At 39.7% G+C, this 21,304-nt stretch overlaps 1 protein-coding gene across 1 annotated transcript in view; it reads right to left on the bottom strand.

Annotated features, from left to right (window-relative positions):
* Positions 1-20,653, bottom strand: part of LRRC74A (leucine rich repeat containing 74A) — a 39,374-nt gene extending 18,721 nt beyond the window's left edge. The window contains exons 1-8 of the mRNA XM_042463620.1: positions 20,617-20,653; positions 18,776-18,898; positions 17,056-17,231; positions 13,877-13,984; positions 9,967-10,063; positions 8,507-8,556; positions 6,570-6,651; positions 4,044-4,129 (exon numbers count right to left, since the gene is read on the bottom strand). Of these exons, the coding sequence (XP_042319554.1) occupies positions 4,044-4,129; positions 6,570-6,651; positions 8,507-8,556; positions 9,967-10,063; positions 13,877-13,984; positions 17,056-17,231; positions 18,776-18,898; positions 20,617-20,653 (759 nt within the window). The remainder of the gene's footprint in view (positions 1-4,043; positions 4,130-6,569; positions 6,652-8,506; positions 8,557-9,966; positions 10,064-13,876; positions 13,985-17,055; positions 17,232-18,775; positions 18,899-20,616) is intronic.
* Positions 20,654-21,304: the final 651 nt, after the last annotated feature.

Genomic DNA, 21,304 nt, shown 5'->3' with positions numbered 1-21,304 from the left:
GCCTTGGTCTCCAAAGTCAGTCCAGTGCTAAAGCTACTACACCACACTGGCTTTCTAAGGTGCTGCAATACAATCTTCCCACTCCGATTCCTACTAACCAGTAGTCAGGGCCACACTGATGATCTGAATCAAAGATGTAATGGAGAGAGAGAATTATGTTTATATGAAGTGCATGATTTATGTAATTTATAGCTAATACATTGATAGCTTTATCCTCCAGAAACTTGTTTAATCCCATTTTAAACCACCAAAGTTGAGAGTCATTACTGCCTTCTCATGACTAGATGCCGGAAGACTCTCATCTTTGTAAATTCTGAGGCAAGCTGATCCAAGCTGCACTTGGGTCAGCTTGCACCAAAGTTCAGACCAGAATATAATTCTTCGCTGAATTTTCCAGTAACATTATTAACTCAAAAAGATATCCACATTACTTTTTTAAAAAACATTTCCTATGATAAAATAGGACCCCAATTACAAAGGGAATGCCACTGGGCTGCTGTGGCCAGCCAAGCTGCTGCTTGAAGGAGTGACAAGCCCCCTTTCCCCCATTAAGAGAATGAATGAAAGAAGAATTCCCCATGTACCTCATCTTTAAAGGCCAACTTATCCTCATCTGAAAGTTCTTTGATTCTGCCAACCCCTTGAACTATAATCTGGCCTGGGGAATGTATTCCTCCCTATCAAGAATACAGAGAAAAGTCTGTGTCTAATACTGCGGCTCCACATTGCCTAAAATCTGTAACTACTGAGGAAGCCGATATGAAGGGGCAGTGGGAAGGAATAGAATATTATTTAAAGGGTGTTGCCTTTATATCTTGAAATGCTGGTAAAGTCTTTAGATTGAATTGATGGTTAGGAGATACTGAGTTAAATGTCAGCAGAGATGGCTCAAAAGATTTTGGGCTAATCTGAAGAACAAAGCCTTCCCTTACACATCCTGAGATTCAAGTTTCTTTTACATCAGCTTCAAAAAGATTTTGGTGCTTTAAAAAATCCAAATGATTTATCCACAATAATGATAGCAACCTGAGCGAGTGATGAATTTGAAAGGTTCTTGGACAAAGTATTCTGTAGTGTGCTCTCCATGTGTTTAGTAGGCAGTAGAATCAGCTCTTAAACAGGTTGACCAGAGGTCTTTCTTTTCCAGGACATGTCCTACAGTTCAACCTTCTGTCCAGGAGGGATTCCAAAGTGTCCTCCATTTTGAGCATGACTAAGATGCATGAATTTATATTTATATTAATGCTGTTAACTTTTATTTTGTGATGTCCTACTTTTTTTTATGTCAGACATTTTGCTATGCCTTTTCCTCCTTTGTGGTTAGGACATCTAGTCATCCTTCACATAAAATTTGTGCAGGGACTACCATTTTAATTGCCCACAATGCCCCAGAACATCTGAGATAGTTTCACTATAGAACATCAGAGAAATTAAAGTGGATGTTTGCAGATCCAGCTGCACAACACAGAGATCCTGGGGCAGTCAGGAAACTAGGAAAGAATCTTATCCTCTCTGTCATGGAGAGCAACAGAAAACTCTCATATCCACCCAGTTAGACCTAAGTTCAGTGCCATCTAGGAACTAAACTGTATAACAACATTATCCACTCAATGCCCAAGGATGCCAGGGACTGAGGCCAAGCCTGGTAATAGCACTTCATGCTCCTTTAATGGGGCAGGAGGACATTTCATTCTTCCTAATGATAGGATCTACCCTTTCCATTCACTGAATCAAACTGCCAATCAGGTAGTGTATCTACAACTTATGCTAAGTGGGTTTGGCCATTAGCACTGTATGGATAAGTCCAACTGGGAAGCACTTTAATCTCATTAGGAGAAAAACAGTAGAGAAGAAAATCAGTGCACCATGCTGTGCTGAAGTAATGCCTCTTTTTTAAAACTGTAAAACTTTATTTTTAAAAATTATTTGTAAGTCACCCTGGAAACTAATTAAAGGGTAGTGTAAAAAAAAAAACCTTTAAAAGGAGGGAAGTAGAAAATTAGTACAATTAGGCCCATGTCACAGCAGTTTGATATACACAATCCAAAATCTTGCTAGAATAAAGGTTAAGATAATGCAAGGGTCACAGGACAAATTTGGAGCACATCAGTGATATAGTGATAAATTTTGATGTATAGTCTCTCTCCATGACAGTCTTTATAGTAATACCCTAAAGGAGAGCCATAAAATGTTGGTAGCTGTTTTGATCTCTATATAAAAACACTTGCTGCACTTTTCATTTCCATGAGCAAATCTTTTGTAAAGCTAATGATTCAAGACCCAGCAGCCTCAAAATATTTTATATTGCATTAGGGGAAGTTGATGATAAAACACCGTTAGAGGAAAAATCCATTTTCCTTCAGCTACAGTGGAGATTGCTCCTAAAATTAAGCACAAGAGGAGTTCAAGGGGTTTGGGGGCAAATGATATCTAAGGGGTGGCCTCCAGCCGCCCTTTTACAGCCAGATTGGGGCCGTGGCAACTGCATGTTGCAGCTCTGATCTGGCCTTTGCAGGGCGTAAAAAGGAGCTGCAAAAAGCAGCTTCTTTTTGCATCCTGCAATGGGCACGATAGCCACAGCACCATGGCTTTACAGCACTTCAGTGCTGCATCGTGAGGAGACAGTGCCAGAGGAGTGCCGTGATGCCGTGTGGCATGTGGTGGGGTGTGTGGTGTCACACTGGCCTGGGGGTGGAGCCAGGGTGGTCATCACATGGATGCTATGCCCCAACTTCATCCGCAGGTCAGCTTTTCTTGCCAGTGTGCACAGCCTCATAGTCCCTATTAAATGAAAAAGTTCCAGACTTTGACCTTGTGAGCCCTGGCTTCACTGACCCACTGGGGCACATAGTAATGTGGTCAGGGCACTGCTTAATCACATATGCAGCACCCAATGAATTGACATTTTGCTTTTGTACTGCAAAAGCATGTAAGAGATGAGCAGTGATGGGACAGCACAATGCTGAAATATGCTTGCTCTTATACCTTTCTTGGAAGTTCCAAAATTTATCAAGGCCTGATAAGCACAGGTAAACTCACTGAGTTCCTTGTGACAGAATCAATTCACTTTTGCAGGTTGCCCCTAAAGAAGGATTTTTTTTTTTTAGTGAAATAGATCAAGCCTGAAAAGAGTTTCATACTTCTGGGAACTGTTTCTCCCTTGTTCATTGGGTGCATTGAGTGCCATCCTCCCTCCTGGAATGAATCCATACCAGCAAAATAATCCAGACCCAGTGTGCAGTATTTTGCCCAGATTTTACTCCATTTATGCTTCATTGATGTAAAAATCTGGATTGAACTTGTATTGATAGCCACACATTTCTCTGGCCAAATTCAAATCAAATACCAGTAAATTCAAATACAAAAGGTTGTTTCTTCCCACACTCTTTTTACTTTCTAAGTATGCACAAACATATCATCCAATAGCCTTTCTTGTTTTTCTAACAATTTTACCATCCACTTTGCACTCTCATTGAATGGCTCCCCCATTCAATCCCCTTCCCTCCTTCATGCCCCAGTGAATAAGCAGCAGCCCAGAGGAGAAGGAGGAATGGAAAAAATTGCTTCTTCCCTAATTTCTCTTTCCACTTCGAAACCTTAACTGAATTAAGATTGGTTCCTTCTTCTCAGTGTGACGAATTTGAATCTGTGCAAAACATGGCAAAATGCTTGCCAGCTGGAGAATGACACCCACCAATTTGTCCTGCCTTCGTCAACTACACCACCCCTCTAATGCCACACCAATCCAGCAGGACACACATTGCAATAAAAAAGGAAAAACATTTCCCCCCTGGAAACTGCAGAGTAAAAAGTGAGTTTTTCTAAACTGCATTAAAACCTAAAAGAAGCACTTTCATTGTGAAAACAGCCATGTGTCGTACGGTTCTAACAGCACTGGAATAAAGATGGGTATAGATTTTTATGCTAATTTAAGTCCAACTTTGTTTTCCTGTTTCTTCTTCATCCATCCTCACCTTGCTCCTAATATCTCGCCCCACCTCATCCCAGTTTTTAAGAAGAAAGTGCATCTGACACATTCTTACCCTGAGGCCAGCACTCAGGGCTACAGCTCCCTTCATCCTCAGATGATTCCAGCTCAGGTTGAGAATCTCCAGTGATTCATTATTTGCTGAAAGAAAAATGCAAAGGCAATAAAACATAAAGCACCTTTTAGAGACAGAGATGAGTCAAAAGAAGGACTTCTTTTGAATCATGAAAGAGCCAGAAAGCCAGGCTGTCAATCTCAGAGCCAAAGTATTTAACCCAGTGATTTCTGTGCATGGGGGGATGGGGGAACGGGACAATATCAGAAAATTTGATTTATCATAGAATCTTTTGGGGGCAGGTGGATTCTAAATACCGGGGTGTAGGTTGTATGACTGTTAGAAGGGTACGCTTAGCTCTTGGCTGCCTTCCATTAGATTACATCAGACATCTACATGCATCAGTCCTTCTTTTTAATTTGGCACCTGACTAGGGTTTATTATAGATCAATTCACTGTTTATGCTATCTTAGCTTGTGTTGGCTTTCTATCTGGAACTAGCCAGAGTCTATGCTCTCAATAACACACATATATCCCATAATACACAAGTTTTCTGTTTTATATTTTCTGTTTTATAACCCCACTATTTAGGATTTTGGGATCCTAGATTTCACAAACTAGAATGTAAATCAGCCCATTTCAAGCCCCTAAGTGTATGACTGTCTTTCCCACAAATAACAGCATGCCCCATCCAAATCAGAATGGCACTATCTATTTAAGTGCGTATATCTTATGTTTTAGGGTCTTTCTACCCATTCATTCATTCATTCATAATTAATAACTTGTGACTATTATTTACATGGAAAAGATGGTTCAAGGTGGAGCTCATGGGAGATCCACACCACTCTTGGTGTAAATAGTAGGCAAATTGGTGGGGAGGCTGATCAGTACTGCAGAACAAAGAAAAAATATATCCTGCTACTCATCACAGGGTCTTGATCTAGATGAGGGTCCTATTTACAAAAGAAAAAACACCAAAGGGCAAGCCACTAATCTCACATGTATAGCTTTTTTATGGGTTTATGAGTCTTCCATACCAGCATTCTCTGAAAATGCTAGCCACAGCTGCTGGGGAAACATCAGGAAAAAAACTCTTCTAGAACATGGCCTCATAGCCCCAAAAAACCCACAAAAAACTATGGATGCCAGCCGTGAAAGCCTTCGACTTCATGATCTCATATGTAGTTTGGCCCTACAGGCTTGTATGGCCCTTGTTTCCCAATAACTGGGACAGTCCTGTCCTAGGTAAAATGTTGTCTCTGTTTGCTTTTGTTCCCTTACAAAATGCTATTAATGTGCATACTCAGGAACTAGAACACTATTATTATTTCCTGCAGCCCTCCCCCCTGAAATTAAACCTTTGATCTTCAAAAAGGGTGTGTCTAAGAAATGGTGGTGCCTGAGGTTTTGGCTTGAAAACCTACAAATACTTACTGGGGTGTAAACTACACCAAACTCATTGGAACCTATTTGTGAGTGAAGATGCCTTGGATTATTCTGTTAAGTGATTTGAATTGTTGAGAATGCTATATTGAAAAAGATATAAAGGTTTAAAACATACACAAACATACTGTAATACACTTGACCCTTTGTATCCATGGATTCAACCATTCACAGGTTCAACCATCCACAGCTTGAAACTATGGCGTGGTACAGACCGCTGAAAAACGGCGGCCTCCCGGCACCTGTTTTTCCACTGGAGGGAAGCCACAACTGCCAAACCACATGGCTTCCCGCCAGCGGAAAAAGATCTGCAAAAAGCGGGTTCTTCTAGAGCCGTGGCGGTGGTGTAACAAGTGTGCCACTAGCGCACTCATTACATAAGCACTGTGCGGCGCTGTGTAGATGCCGTGCTGCACTTATTGTTATGCCCTTATCACGTGTTAGGGTTGCGGGGCATGTGGGCGCTCCACCCCCAGGCAACCCTAGCACGTGATAAGGGCGTTCCTAAAGGCCCGTTTGTACCGGGCCTATATTTCTCTTTAAATAATTCAAAAACCAAACCATGATTTTACCATTTTATATAAGAGACACCATTTTACTACTCCACTGTACAGTATATAATAATACTTGAACTCCCATGGATCTGCTATCCAGAAGGGGTCCTAGAACTAAACTCCAGTGGATACCAAGGGCCCACTATACTAACTGTCTTAATTTTTTAATAAAACTTAATAATTATTATGCTTTCTTTCAAATTTATTATTTCTTTTTTCCAAGGTACTTTGCTTCAAAAACCAATTCACGATAACCTCCTTGTAAAGTAAAAATAATGCTGCATGCTAGCAATGTGTATAGTGTTTGCTTGTACCCAGGCTAAACTAGTTTATTTTTAAATAACTAATTTTTTAAAAGCATAAGTCTCCAGTGATCCCTGCTCCAAAAGAAAACCAAATCCAGGATGCTCACCAGCAGAACAGTTAGGAAAGGTGGGTGGGGTCCTGAGAGTTTCTCTCTGCTTAAGAAGTGGAAAGTATATCACATACTGATCACCGGTAGCCCAATAAACACCATAAATAAAGTTACCCAGCATCTGTCCTAGCTGTTCTCCTCCCTTCTCAGCAAATTCATTGTGACTGAGGTCAAGCTCCATCACTCGATAATTGACCTGTGAAGAGAAATATCATCAAGGACTGGTCTAAAACATCTACTCTCCTGTTGTACAATCCAAGGGTCATTGCTCTTCATCCATACCAACACCCATATACTGGCTGTGATCTTCATCATTTGAGGCCTCTAAGATGGTGCCTTACTTCCAAACACTAGGAAGCATACAGTATATGAAATGCTGGTGTTGATATGGAACCATGTGAGATTCCCTGGTCTTGCCCTTTATATTTTAAGATTTTATAAGGGATCTTAAGGAAATAACATCATTCACATTAGAACAATTTTATATAAGTAAATTTAGTATTTAAATCAAACACACACACATGCTGCCATACAGTTGAGCCTTGGTATCCATGGATTTCATATTATATCCCTGCAGGTGCCTACTTTTGCTTTGAGGATTTCATTATATTATTTTCTTATGTCATTTTATTTTTACTAGATTTCCTAGTTTTCTCTAATGGAATGTTGTTGTTAAGTGTTCTTGAGTTGACTTCGACTCATGGTAATACCATGGATGAAACATCTCCAAGATGCCCTGTCCTCCACTGCTCTGCTCAGGTCCTGCAGGCTCAGTCCCATGGCCTGTCTAAACATCTGAAAAGTGGTATTCCTCTCCTTCTACTACTTTCCACTTTTCTAACATAATTGCCTTTTCTAATAATTCATACCTTTTCATGATGTGGCCAAAGTACAACAGCATCAATATTGTCATACTGGCTTCCAGAGAGAGTTTGGTCTTGATCTGTTTTAGAACCCATTTGGTTTTCTTCTTGGCCATCCATGGTATCCTCACCACTCTTCTCCCGCACCACCTCTCAAATGAGTTGATTTTCTTTCTGTTGGCTTTCTTCACTATCCAGTTTTCACATCCATACATGGTGATGGGGAATATGATCACTTGGACAATCCTCACCTTAGAGTTAATTCTTTGCACTTTTTGATCTTGTCAGTTTCTTTCATAGCTGCCCTTTCCAATCTTAGCCTTTTTCTAATTTCTGAGCTGCTGTCTCTGTTTTGATTAGTGTTTGATCCAAGGTATGGTAAATGTTTCAACTTTCTCATTATCTAGGATGAATTCTTGTAGATCTTCCTTGTTTTCTTAGTATTCAACATTAAGCCTGCATTGGCACTTTCCTCCTTGACCTTCTTCAGTAGGTGCTCCAGGTCTTTGTTGGTTTCTGCTATTAGTATTGTGTCATTTGCATATCTCAGGTTGTTAATTATCCTTTTTATTCTTGATGTAGCCAAAGGGGGGGGGGTCTGTGGGGTCCGTTAATTTATTCCAGCTGCACTGGAATAGAATAAATGGTGCATGCACCTGTGGTGTACACACACCACTGCGCTATTGCACCCAAGCCCTGCCTTCCCAAAATCCTGGCTACGTCCCTATCCTGCCTCTGAGTCTCAGCCTGCTCTGTGTAGAATATTCTCTGCATACTCACTGAATACTGTACATTATACACTCATGTATAAGTCTAGAAATTTTAGTCAAGAAACTGACCCAAAAAATTGGACTTATCCACAATTTAATTTAATTTAATTCTTTTTTTTAAAAGGAACAATTCCCTGATGAAAGGCAAGAGCATAATCTGTCATGGAAGCAGTGGTCCCCTCTACTTTCTCAACCTTCCAGCCTTTAGGATGAGCAGAAACAGTTAGGCCTGCTGGGATTTTGTCAGTTCCTTTGGCATTATTTACCATTGCTTCCTCCTTTAGATCCTGTGTTACACGCCCCTAAGTTTTACCCTTGACTTATTCATGGGTCATAGCAAAAACCATAATTTTGGCCCCAAAACCTGCTCTCCAATTATACATGAGGTCGGCTTATACATATGGTAAATGTTACTTACCATTAATGATTCAGAAAAATATAGTGCTGTCTCTTCCCTGAAGTTGTTTCCTGAAGAAGGAAAGAAGATGTTAACAGGACTGCAAGCTGTACTTTACAAGACTATTGTGTGTGTATGTGCCTTCAAACCACCTATGAATTTCATGGATTTCGCTTATGGCAACCCCATTAATTTCATAGGGTTTTCTTAGGCAAAGAATACTCAGAAGTGGCTTTGCCAGTTCTTTCTTCTGAAATATAGCCTACAGCACCTGATATTCATTGGCGATCTGTCCAAGCACTTACCAGGGCTGACCCAGCTTAGCTTCCAAGGTCATATGAGATCTGGCGTCTTTAAGATTTTTAGGCTGCACACTATTACCTGCAAGCATTTCACTTCTATGGCCTGTTACAGACAGCCAAAATAAAGCTGCTTCGAGTCACTTTGGAGGTATGGTATTTCAATGATACATGCGTCCTAAGAGTTCAAAGGCCGCACCAAAGCCACGCTCCAGTCCTAAGGACTGGAGTGCAGCTTTGGTGAAGCTTCCAGACTCTTAGGATTCATGCATCATTGAAATACCATATCTCCAAAGTGACTCGAAGCAGCTTTATTTTGGCTGTCTGTAACAGGCCTATGTGGGAAAACCACACGTGCAAAATCCATACATCTTTTTCATCCCACCAGAGCTTGAAAAGTTCGTTTTTTAAAAGTTCCTGTTACTTGTTTATGTGTTTGACAAGTAATTCATTGGTATTACTTGTTACAGTGTAAAAAGTGGCTTCAACAATTTCTTTTCATTGTTTTTTAATAGGGTGGGAATCGTGTAGCCCTCATTTTCAACTTGTGGCAACCCTAAGGTGAAACTACTACAGAGTTTTCTTGGCAAGATTTGTTCAGAACAGGTTGCCATTTCTTTCCCCTGTGGCTGAGAGTGAGTGACTTCCCCAAAGTTACCCAGTGGATTTCTATGGCTGGGTGGTGATTCAGACCCTGGTCTCCCAGAATCCTAGTCCAGTCTTCAAACCACTACAGTACACTGGCAAACCTTGACTGAAAAGCAGGGTAAAATACAAATCCATTGAATGAAGCAATTGTTTTGTACCACTAAACTATGTCAAGGCAGATGCCAAATACAGAAGCTATTGAAAGAATCTTTAAAAAATTTTCTGGACATCCAAAAATATCAATATTATTGGATCATTCTATTTCTGTCCATAGCCTGCCTAAATACCCTAAAGGTACTAATTTCTGTCTTATCTTGAAAGTTCATCAGGTCAGTCCTGGTAAGTACTTGGATGGAAGCCTGCCAACAAATACCAACAGCTGTAGGCTATACTTAAGAGGAAGGAACTGGCAAAAACACCTCTGAGTATTCCTTGCTAAGAAAACTCTATGAAATTAATGGGGTCGCTGTAAGTTGACAGGAAATATGAAGGTGCATATATCCACACATATGTCTGTAAGTACAGGAAGCTTACCTGCAAGCTGAACAGCCCGGACATTAGAAATATTATAGTAGAACATCCTGCAGATAGCTTCAGCTCCATCTGTGTTGAGGTGATTGTTGGAAATATTCTGAAATGAAAGAGAGACAGAAAGGGGAAGTGAAGAGTAGAAAAGCATTAAAGGATGAAATCTACCATGCCGAGATTTTCTAAGGAGAAGATCACCTGCCTTTGTCATTTATTTATTTTACCAAACGTTTGCAACTGAAAGCTGAAGAACAACAAGGAGGAGAGAACGTGCTTTACTTTTTCCTATCTATTTTACCACTCAAAATCCCTCCTCTCCAGCTGCTCTTCTGCTGACAGTGGAGAAGAGCATATGCACCTCTGTTATCAAACTCAGTGTATTCCTGGAGATTACCACTTTAAAGAAAACTTGGCACCAGAGGCAGAAATAATATGGAAACAATAGGTATAGGTTCTTGCTGTTGTTGTTGTGTGCCTTTAAGTCATTTTTGATTTATGGTGACCCAAAGGCAAACTTATTGCAGGGTTTACTAGGCAAGATTTGTTCATAGTGGGTTTGGGCTTGGCGTCCACTGAGGCTGAGAGAGTGTGACTTGCCCAAGATCACATAGCAGGCTTTTATGCCTGAGCAGGGATTTAAATTCTGGTCTCCATAGTCCAGTCATAGTCTTTCCCTTGTTTTTGAACAGGGTGGCAATTGTGTCGCCCTCATTTTTGATTTACAGCAACGCTAAGTTGAAACTACCTCTCTACACCTCAGACCTCTACACCAGGCTGGCTCTTACACCACAAAAAAGACGAACTGTTCAACATGTTTTAGCATTTTTAAAATGTAAAACTAACAATAAGCAGATATGAAATGAACAACATCAGATAAGCATTGCATAAGTAAACAAAAACATTTTGAGCTTTTTAGGGGCTGTACATACAGCTCCTAAGGGGTGGCAGGATGCTGCCCCTTTCCTAGCCGGATTGGGACTGTGGCAACCTCATGCCGTGGCCCCGATCCAGTCTTTTGAGGATGCAAAAAAGAGTCACAAAAAGCAGCTCCTTTTTGTGCCATCAAAAGGGTGACATAGCCACATTGCCATGGCTGTATAGCACTCCTTCAGCACTGTGTCTTATGTACACAGTGCCAGAGGAGTGCCATGATGCCACGCACTGTGTGGAGTGGCACGCGGCATCAAGGCACCCAGGGTGGTGGTGGCAGGTGTGTGTCGTGAGGACACTATGCCCTGACTCTGCCCCCATACCAGCCTTAATGGCTGGTGTGTACAGGGCCTTAGAGTCCATTTAAAGTCTCCTTAAAAAATGCATTAGAGATCAAATGGGTGCAGAATTGTGGTAAACACTTAGAGCTGGACCAATGGGAAAAATCTTGGAATGTAAGATTAAAATATTCAGTGAGTCAAGAGATTAGAGAAAGTCTCTATAAAATTATGTAGCATCAGAATCTTTCTCCTGATAAATTAGTCAGGTTATATGAAACAGGAAACAGAAGATGCTGGAAGTGTCAAAAAGAAGTGATGGACTTGTGACTGGGCCAAAAAGTATTGGAAATTAATTCAATTAAATATTAATGAAATATTAGGGACAAAATTAGAATTAAAGCCTGAAATCCTTTTACTAAATATGTTACAAAACAAGCTGGAAAAACTGCATGGTAATATACTATTCTATATGCTGACATCTGCCAGGTTACTTTACACAGAATTCTGAAAGATAGATAAAGAACTAGTCATAGGAGTTTATCAGACAAGGGAAATTGGAAGTATAATCCAATGGCAATCTGAACGCAATCATGGGGTTTAATGTTATTGCGTGATAACCCACTACACACAAATTCAGGCAATGGGAAGTCAGTCCAAGCGCAATCATGGGGTTTCACATTATTGCGTGATAGACTGCCACATGCAAATTTGGGCAATGGCATGCTATTTTCGGGCAATGGGAAGCCAGTTCGAACGCAATGCACATTCACATAATTGTACTAAACTAGCGACTTTACATTTACATTTACATTTGAATGTTTTCTGGCCCCACTCGCTTTTCATTTGAATTTAAGAGAAATTCCTCCCATTTGATAAACTCCATAGAAAACTGGCTAACAAAACTTTATGATATGATGGAATTAGACCTATTATCAAACAAACTAAATTCAGATCAGAGTATAGGATTGCAAAAAGACTGGGCAAAAGTCTTTACTTTTATGTCAAAAAAGTGGGGGGAAATAGCAACTATGTGAACAGAAACAGAAATATGAATTTATTAGATTGACACACAAAAGATAAATTACAGGATTAAGTGCTTAAAGCTGTGTACAGTAAATTTTATATATTCTTTTCTCACCTCCTAAAAAAAATAACAAAGAGAAGGGAGAGGATTGGAAAGGGAATGGAAGAAGAAGAAGAAAGAAGGTAAGAAATATATCATCTGATAAAAATAAATTTAAAAGTTTGGGGAAAAACTCGAGGAGTCAACTATGAAACTCTACACAAAGGAACTTCGCAGAATAGAAGACAAATAATTATTTTGGCATAGGTTAGCTTTACAGAAGTATTATGTAAATTTTCCCAGGAGATAATGTAATGATACAAAATATTACAGTGTTTTTTGTTTATCCTTATTTTTATTGGAATTGGAACTATATTAATAAAAATTATTTTTAAAAATTCATTTAGAGATTACTTATTTGTTCCATCAGCCTCTACTATTCTCATCATTTCCACTTTGGTGGCCTAACGTATAGATTTATACTTCTTTCACATGCTAGAGGCACCTGGTAAGTTAGGCTTATCTACTGTCCTCTTTACTCTCTTTAGGCAAGCACACACAACTACAGTAGGGCCACTTTTTCTCAACTCAAGCTTTGTTTATTGCACTGTTTATTGCAGAGATGCTGCTGCAACCTAACAACCAAAATGTGTGTTTCACCTTCCTCTCAGTGCTGAGACTGCTAAAAAAAAGGCCAAGTAGACAGATGACAAGTAGGACAAGAGGAGCTTAGGAAGCTCTTCTTAATTGGGGAATAAAAGTCTTTGTAAAAGAGAGTTTTAAAACTGTAGTGCTAATATTTTATAGTGTGAAAGGGCTTTCAGTCTGAGCAGTGGGCAGCTGCTTCATACTGCATTTGGGAAGGATTGCTTCCTAATGTCTTTTGATTTTTTCTCAGAATTTCAAGGCACAATCATAACAGTATTTCCAAATAGCACAACAGTGATGGTAATGGTAACTTGATAGTAACAAGTAACATGGAGAGTTGCATTTCTGGACTAATCAGAGCAATGAATAAAGTAACTATGTAGTTCCTTTTAAACAGTAACATTTCAAGCTCTGTGCATACCCCCTGAAATCCAAATTCTGCCCTGCCCCTCATAGTTTCTATTTATATCTGAACAAAACCTCTGCCCATTAAAAATGCATGTAGTGTGTGGCTCCAAGCTGTTGTATTCATGAAACAGAGTGATAAAACACAGGTTTTTACCTGCTTATACATTGCCAGTACAATCACCCCTCCATAGCCACGGATTCTTTACCCATGGATTCAACTATTCATGGCTTGAAAATATTAAAAAATAAAATATAAATTCAAAAAAGGAAAGCTTCATTTTTCTATTTTATATATGGGACTCCATTTTGCTATGCCATTGTATATAATGGAACTTGAGCACCCATATATTTTGGTATGCACAGGGGGTCCTAGAACCAAACCCCATTGTATATGCCTATTCCCCTGCCCCACAACATGTCAGGACCAATATCATATTGGTAGCCATTGGCTACAATTGTTTCTGTTTGGAAAGAATTAATATCAAAAATAATGAAAGAGTAAAGCAGATTGGGCAACAAAGCTCATTCTGTACTGAAATATATGAGTGAATTCCCTTCACCCTCCATACTGACAAAAGTTGGATACCATCTCTTGAATGTAGCAGTTCTCACGCAGCATCTGTACCAGGTATGTGGTCCCTTCTCCCAGAATCCAATTATCCTCTAGCTCTAAGTGAGTGATGGTCGTGTTTGACTACAGAATGAAAAATTCAAAGAAGAACAAAAAAAAAATGCAGGTAACTGACTAAATTAAGTGATACTAAGTGCCCTATTTTCTGCCATCAATGTAATTTTTAGAACAGTTTCCCAAATACATCCTATAAAATATAAGGCAAGCCACATAACATTAGGGTCAAATTATACAACACACACACACACATTTTTAAAGCAATCAATATGTTTTTTAAAAAAAATGTAAATGCAGCCATGAGTGTCAGGGTTGGGACTGTAGCATGAAAAGAGATAAGCCTTCCGCTTGCTTTATGGAAATAAGTACTTCTGGCTCCTCCAAACCTGTTCTTCATCCAGAACCAGAAGCTGCCACTTGTGCCAGGGAGCAATTGCTGTTAATCTTAGAGAAGCTTGGGTTTTCCTCCCCACACACTATGGGCTAAATCCTGACCCCTCTGTTCATTTTTTAAAATTAGAAGTGCATACCTAACAATTAACACAACACTTGTTTGGTCTTTTGCTATACAATAATCAATATATCTCACAGAGATAGAACTCCAACGTATGGTATTCTTTGATGAACTAATTTTATGCACTGCATCATTGACAGGTGTGGTAATATTGCAATGGATTATATAAACCTATGATAGGTCTAAGATGAGGATGAACAACTGCACCTATCATCATCCTTCATCACTTGCTGTGCTGGCTGAAGTTGATAGAAGCAGCGGCCCAACAGTATCTGGAGGCCATTTAAATCTGCCTCCCAGACCATTTTCATACACCAATGACAATTATAGGTGGATTTGATCAACAAGTCATAAATTTTAGGTTAAATTTTAATCCTCAGTATGATGAACAAATATGAAACAAATATGGAATAAAATTCCCATGTAGTCTATCTTGGCTTATATTAAGGAGCATATGATTAAGCTCATTCACAGATTGTATTATAGCCCAGTGCACTTCAGTCAAATTTCAGAAGATTTAAACTCAAAATTATAAAGATGTCAGGAAAACCTTGGAAACTTGGAACTCTTGATCCAGCAACAGGCCTTTTGGCATTATTTCTGGGATCCAGTGAATCTATCCTACATAAAGAGCTAACTGGCTTTTTCTGCTTACCAGCAAGATTAAAAATATCAGGCCATTGGGATAAATCATTTTTTTTTCTTTCTAGCTGCAAATAGAGACTGGTTTTTGGCCCACATGGAAAAGCTAACCAGGTATCTGCATGAAAAAATAAGGACCAACCACATAATTTATTTAAAACAGTTTAAAATACTGTTTTAGAGTTCCCCCTGAGCTCTATAGTCATGAAACAGAACTTCCACCTTTTTATGTGAGTATGGAGGAGGCAATGCTGAAAATTCTCAGCCACAGACATGTGGAAATAACAACGCTATGGAAATTATCACACAAGGTTTCTACAATGCAACAATTATGTTTTTGAAGCACATGAAAACATTGAAGCTGTCTTTAGCACACCTCCATTTCAGTACCAGTGCACGGTGCTGAATTGTATAGGGCACCAGTAGTGGCACTGCCCTGCTTCTGCCTCCTCTCTCCATTGTTGCCCTACTTAGGGCATACAGAAAGGTGAGGTGGGGAGAGAGATTGGGCATCGGGAGGAGGAAAAGAGAGATCAGGTAGGGTACAGGGAAGAAAGACCAGGGGCTGGTGAGGGAGCATGAGGAAGAGAGATCAGGCAGTGGGTGGGGAAGATAGATTGGATGGTATAAGGAAGAAAGATTGGGCAGAAGAGGAGAAGAAGAAGAGAGACTGGGCAGCAGCGGGGTTCTAGGAAGAGAAATGTGGTGATGTTGATGGGGAAGAGAGATCAGGTGGTGAGGGTATGGGGAAATATATTTGGCAGCAGTGGGGGGGAGAGAGGTCAGGTAGTGAGGGGCAGGGAAGAGAGATCGGGTAGAAGGGAGTTGTATACAGAGAGATCAGGTCTTGTGAGGGGTAGGGAAGAAAAATCAGGTGGCATGGGAAAAAGAGATTGGGTGGCAAAAGGGTGTGGGGGAAGTGGAACTGGCAAAGTAGAGACCTTTTGCACCAAGGCAGTCATGGAATAGCAGTGAGATTAATTGCTTTATCACACTAGGGGGCAGACAGGATTTAAACAAGAGTTAAACAGGAAATGTCGTGTGATAAACTTCAGGCATTTCCTGTTTAACTCTCGTTTAACTCTTGTTTAAATCCTGTTTGCCCCCTAATGTGATAAAGCAGTAAGATTATTGACAGATTTTCCCATCAATGAAAAAGTGCACAGCAATAAAGAAATGAATACAAGGCAGCAGCAGGATGGACATGATGCCATGTGATAAGTACTGGCCCAAATGCTTTTATTCTGTTCAAATACTGTTTTTTAGTCTTATGTAATAATCTTCAACAAATCGGGGAGAATCTAGAAATTGCTTCAGCATGTTTCCATTTTCTATAGTACTAACATAACAAGCTTTTAGATATTAACCCTCCTCCAGAGCGATTGGCACCTGTATAATACACCATTCAGTACAGTTTGTAGTGGGTTCATTTAAAAGAAAGTAAGCACAGGTAGTTGTCTGACATTAAACTGTAATGAAATGCACTGTATGATTATTTATGTAATAATCAACTGATTAGAATGTTGGCTGACTTGCAAAAAAACACAACTGCAATTGCAATTCCATTTAAAGCCATTGAAATGAGGAGCAGATGTGGGGAGTAGAACATTTGCTGTTACCTTATATAATTAAGCCAGATCTAGAAATGAGACAACATTATCTTTAGTTTTTTGTGGGTTTTTTTGGGCTATGTGGCCATGTTCTAGAAGAGTTTATTCCTGACGTTGAAGATGCCAGCCACAGATGAAGATGCCAGCCACAGATGCTGGTGAAATGTCAGGAATAAACTCTTCTAGAACATGGCTGCATAGCCCGAAAAACTCACAAAAAACTATGGATGCCGGCCATGGAAGCCTTCAATTTCACAAACTTTATCTTTCATCCCTTCATGTGTAAGAACCCTTCTCTAATTCGGCAGCTGTTCACAATAGTTGTTCCCCTTGAGTAAAACAGTGCAGACTACCTTTTTGTACATACTTACAACCAGGGCAATGGCAATAGCTTTAGTTCCCTTGGGCCCAAGCCCATGATGGTTAAGATTCATGATGGGCTCTTCCATGTTCCGAATGAAATATGAGACAGGAACCACTCCCACCAGTTTGCAAGCCTCTGTGTACAGCTCTGCACCCTTTATGGTTGCAAATGAACGCTCAGGATCTGCAAAGACAAACCAATCTGGTTAGCAAAACATTTCCACTGGCTTCACTAAAGTGCCTGTCCCAGGTTTTTTAGTGTGGTTTAAGTCAGTTCTTTTTGGTTTAAACCAGAATGTTTTTTATTTTTGTTGCTTTAATGTTTCAATATATGTAGACAATATATAACAAAACATACAAAGTACAGTGGACCCTTGTTATACACTGGGGTTTGGTGTATACAAAATCCGTGTATGTTCAAGTCCCATTAAATATAATGACATAGCAAAAAAATGGAAAATCAAGGTTTGATATTTGAAATTTATACTTTTGAACATTTTCAAATCATGGATGCTTGAATCCGTGTATAAAAAATCCATGTATAAGAAGGGCCAACTGTACTTTCAGACAGATGAGGATTAGTCCTACTTATTACCTATAGGAGTGTAGTACTACACCAATACAGGACTAAATAAGAAAATTAATTAGTAAAATGCAGTTCAGATGTTATAGCTACTAGCTTAAATAATAACTGTTCTTTAAAAAAATGCTCTTTTAAAGCAAGTAGTTTTGCATGAACTTATATTAATTGAAGGATTTGTTTCTGAATAACATTTTCTTGCACTATAAAATAACAATGTACAACTGCCAATAAACTGTTAAAGCTAAAATGTTTAAATTCAGACAGTCGTTGTTGTTCTAGTAAGAAGGTTGCAAAATAGTAATAATAGCCAGCCTTTAAAAATATAGGGTCACCCCTTCTAACTCTCAGGGGATCCGTTCCAGATCATCTCCCCCCCCCCCCCCATGAGTTTGGAGACTTGTAGATAATCAATCCTCATTGAAATGAATGGGGTGCGCTCCTGTATGTGAGTATAGGGCACGCACCAAGGGAACGCGCCCCATTCACCTCAATGGTGGGTCACCCCTCCTCAGATTGTCAAGTCCACTGATTTCAAGTCCACGGACTTGGAGGGGCAACTGTATATAAATCATCAATTTAAAAAAAAAAAGTCATTCGGTTTAAACGATTAAAACCAGCCAACCCTGAGAAAGCACATACGATCACACAAGGTTGGCTTTTTTCTCAGTTATGCCAATCCTGAATTTACAATGCATGCAGTATCTGTGTAAAGAAATTATGCCAATTTATGCTTAAGAGAATCCCACAAAATCAACCTGATACACAGAAAAAGAACATCCACATATGGAGGTGATGGAGATGCACAATCTAGTACACACTTGCCACCCCTTTTCTTTGATAGCTGCCTGATACAAAGTTAGGAGAACTTTATTATGCCTTGGATATACCATTTTAAAAAGAACGGATTCAAGCCCAAATCTGCAGTAAATAACTTGGACAAGGCTATTATTACCAACAGCTTTGATAAGGCTATTTTGCAGCTGATCCATGTCTTGCTTTGCCTTGATGAGCTATAATGAGAATAATAGACCTATTTCTCAATTTAGCAACAGTTGAGTGACTTTGAATAAATCACTATCTCACAGATTAGTGGGATGATGCAAAGAGGAAAGGTTTGGATGGAAGACAGGACAGTAAACAGTCACCTTCTATCTCAAGGTCTGTGTCAGAACTGTCTTCCCTGGCCTTCTGTTCTGTGTTGTCAGTGGCATCAGTGAGAGACTGTATCTCTGGAGATGTGCTGGCTTCTGACATCTCGCCATTTTCATCTGGAGCAAAAATGATCACATTTATTTCCTAAATGAGAACATGAGCCCCATATAATTGTCTAAAACATAATGAAGAGCACAGAGAACTACGTAAGTTAATAATCACTGTTGTACTTCCCTCCCTCCAGAGTACCTTAAATGACATTTATTCTCCTCCCCATTCCCATATTATTACCCTCTCCACTCTCCATGCAACTCACCAAAAAAGTTGTCACGGATCAATAGATGCTCTCCAAGATGGAGCCACAAGTGTTGCCCACTTGCTGTGTCTTGATGTTGCCCTTCCAGTATGCCCGCAACCCAGATGAGCTCTTTGCTACTCTTGGAAACCTTTTCCATTGATCCCACTGTTGATCCATATTTTGCACCATATTTTGTAAAAGGACAATAATTTTCTTCCTGTTTTAGTATTGCTTTCTTGCTATTAACTGAAAGACCTGCCAGTTGTCATTACTGTTAGTGAGAGGTCTGGGAGGTATTGTATTCTGTTCCAATAAGGTAAAATGGTTTGCACGCTGGTGTGCATGGGGACATGAAGCAAGATTTGTAACTAGATGCCATCAGATGTGATACCACTTCTCTAGCTTCTGATTCATAATTTATTTTACAATTAGACCAAAACACAGTTTGGAAAGCTGTGCTTTAAGAAAACTTGGATTATACAAAAGCCTCCAGTAGCATTATTGCTACAATTTGCTTTGCCTGGTGAACAGGAAGCAAAATGGTACCTGTATTACTATATTTCAACCCCCCCCCCCTTTAACAGAGTGTTTTTTGGCCTCCTCCTTCCATTTACTGGGTTTCTGACTGACCTGTACTTTTTGCCCCTTCTTAAGTATGTTATTCAATATTCAAGCCTGACACGAGATCCACCATTCACGTATCCAGGCATAGATGCATGTGAGGGGCAAAAAGTCCTGGCTGAGGTCATTGATAGGGATCGTTCTCATTTAATTGAACAGCTCTTCATTTTTAAACTACTGTACTGCTTTTTCCCAATTACTTTTTTTTCTTATAGAAAACAAAAATGTTTGAAGGACAAACATTAATAATCACAACTGAATGTGACTTTTTTTCAAGGACTTCCAACCTGGGTACTGGGAATGGCTTAAACAGCTGCTCAGTGAGATTATAAGCAAAAAAGTTGTGGTGCAGAAACCTATGGCTTTTAATGTGATGTTGGACTGGACTGCCCATCAGCCCTAGCCAGCTTGTCCAGTGGTTAGGGGCAATGAGTCTGCAGTCTTAACAACATCTGGAGAGCCACAGGTAAAAGATAATAAAGGATCCACACAAGTCTATTTGTAGCAACCTCCTCCTGAATATTTCCCTCCCCAAATTTTAACTTCCTCTTTCATTCCACACAATTTTTCTCATAGAACATGCCAGCCTATATTTATATAGGGTTACAACAGATTGTTTTATGGGATGGGGGCAGTCATTATTATTATTGGCTCTTTCATCCATCTGGTTCTTCTCATTTTCTGTCTCACACATAAGTTCCACTTTCTTCTTTGAATATTTCTGCTGGAAAAGGAAGGGGGGATTTGTTTCGTTTTGGGTTGCTCGCATTTCTACAAAAATATCTCAAAGTGTCCACTTCTCCCTTTTGGATTTCACATGTGAATCACACATGTATAATTGTAATGTATACCGAAGCTGTAATGGCAACTCTCAGGGCAATTTTCTTTTAAAGAGCGTGTATATAACACTCTCACCTTCATCTTCGTCATAGTCAAAGTTTAAAAAGTCCATGGCGTCTTGAGGGAATCAGGAAGTCTGTTTCTTGAGTCTTTCTTTTTCTTATTGTGTTATCAGTTATATACAGTAATCTCTATTTCAGATTCCTTTAAATGTCTGAGCCATCCAACCACAACTATTTTTTTTGACCTATGGTGTCAGCTGGCAATGGGGAATCCCAAATGATATTGTTTCTGGTTAGAAAGACCACATTTACAAGTCATTGGGACTGCCTGTGTGTTATGCATGCTGTCTGCCTCCTCTTGAGCTCACGTCACTTTAATTTCATCTCAAGTATTCCATGACCTCATCTTGACATTGTGACTCAAGGTATATGGTATCTGTATCACCTATGGTCACATCGGTCAGACTTGTGTCAGGTTTTCTTTACTGAGGTGGATCAGAATGGATCAGAATACAGGTGAGAGACTGCGTTTCAGAAAGTGGTGCTGTTAATCATATAAGGGAGGTTTAGATTGCCGCTCCCACAGTCCTTGATTGTTGGCTATGCCAGCCATGGCTGATGACAGTTCAGACCAAAAATTAGTGGGATGATGCAGTATTTGTTTTTTCCACTTTGAGGTGAATGGGGCACGTTCCCTTGGTGCGTGCCCTATACTCACACACAGGAGCGCATCCCATTCATTTCAATGAGGATTTATTATC

The sequence above is a fragment of the Sceloporus undulatus genome, chromosome 1, assembly GCF_019175285.1.
Source record: "Sceloporus undulatus isolate JIND9_A2432 ecotype Alabama chromosome 1, SceUnd_v1.1, whole genome shotgun sequence".
NCBI lineage: Eukaryota > Metazoa > Chordata > Lepidosauria > Squamata > Phrynosomatidae > Sceloporus > Sceloporus undulatus.
This window is presented reverse-complemented; position numbering and strand designations above follow the sequence as displayed.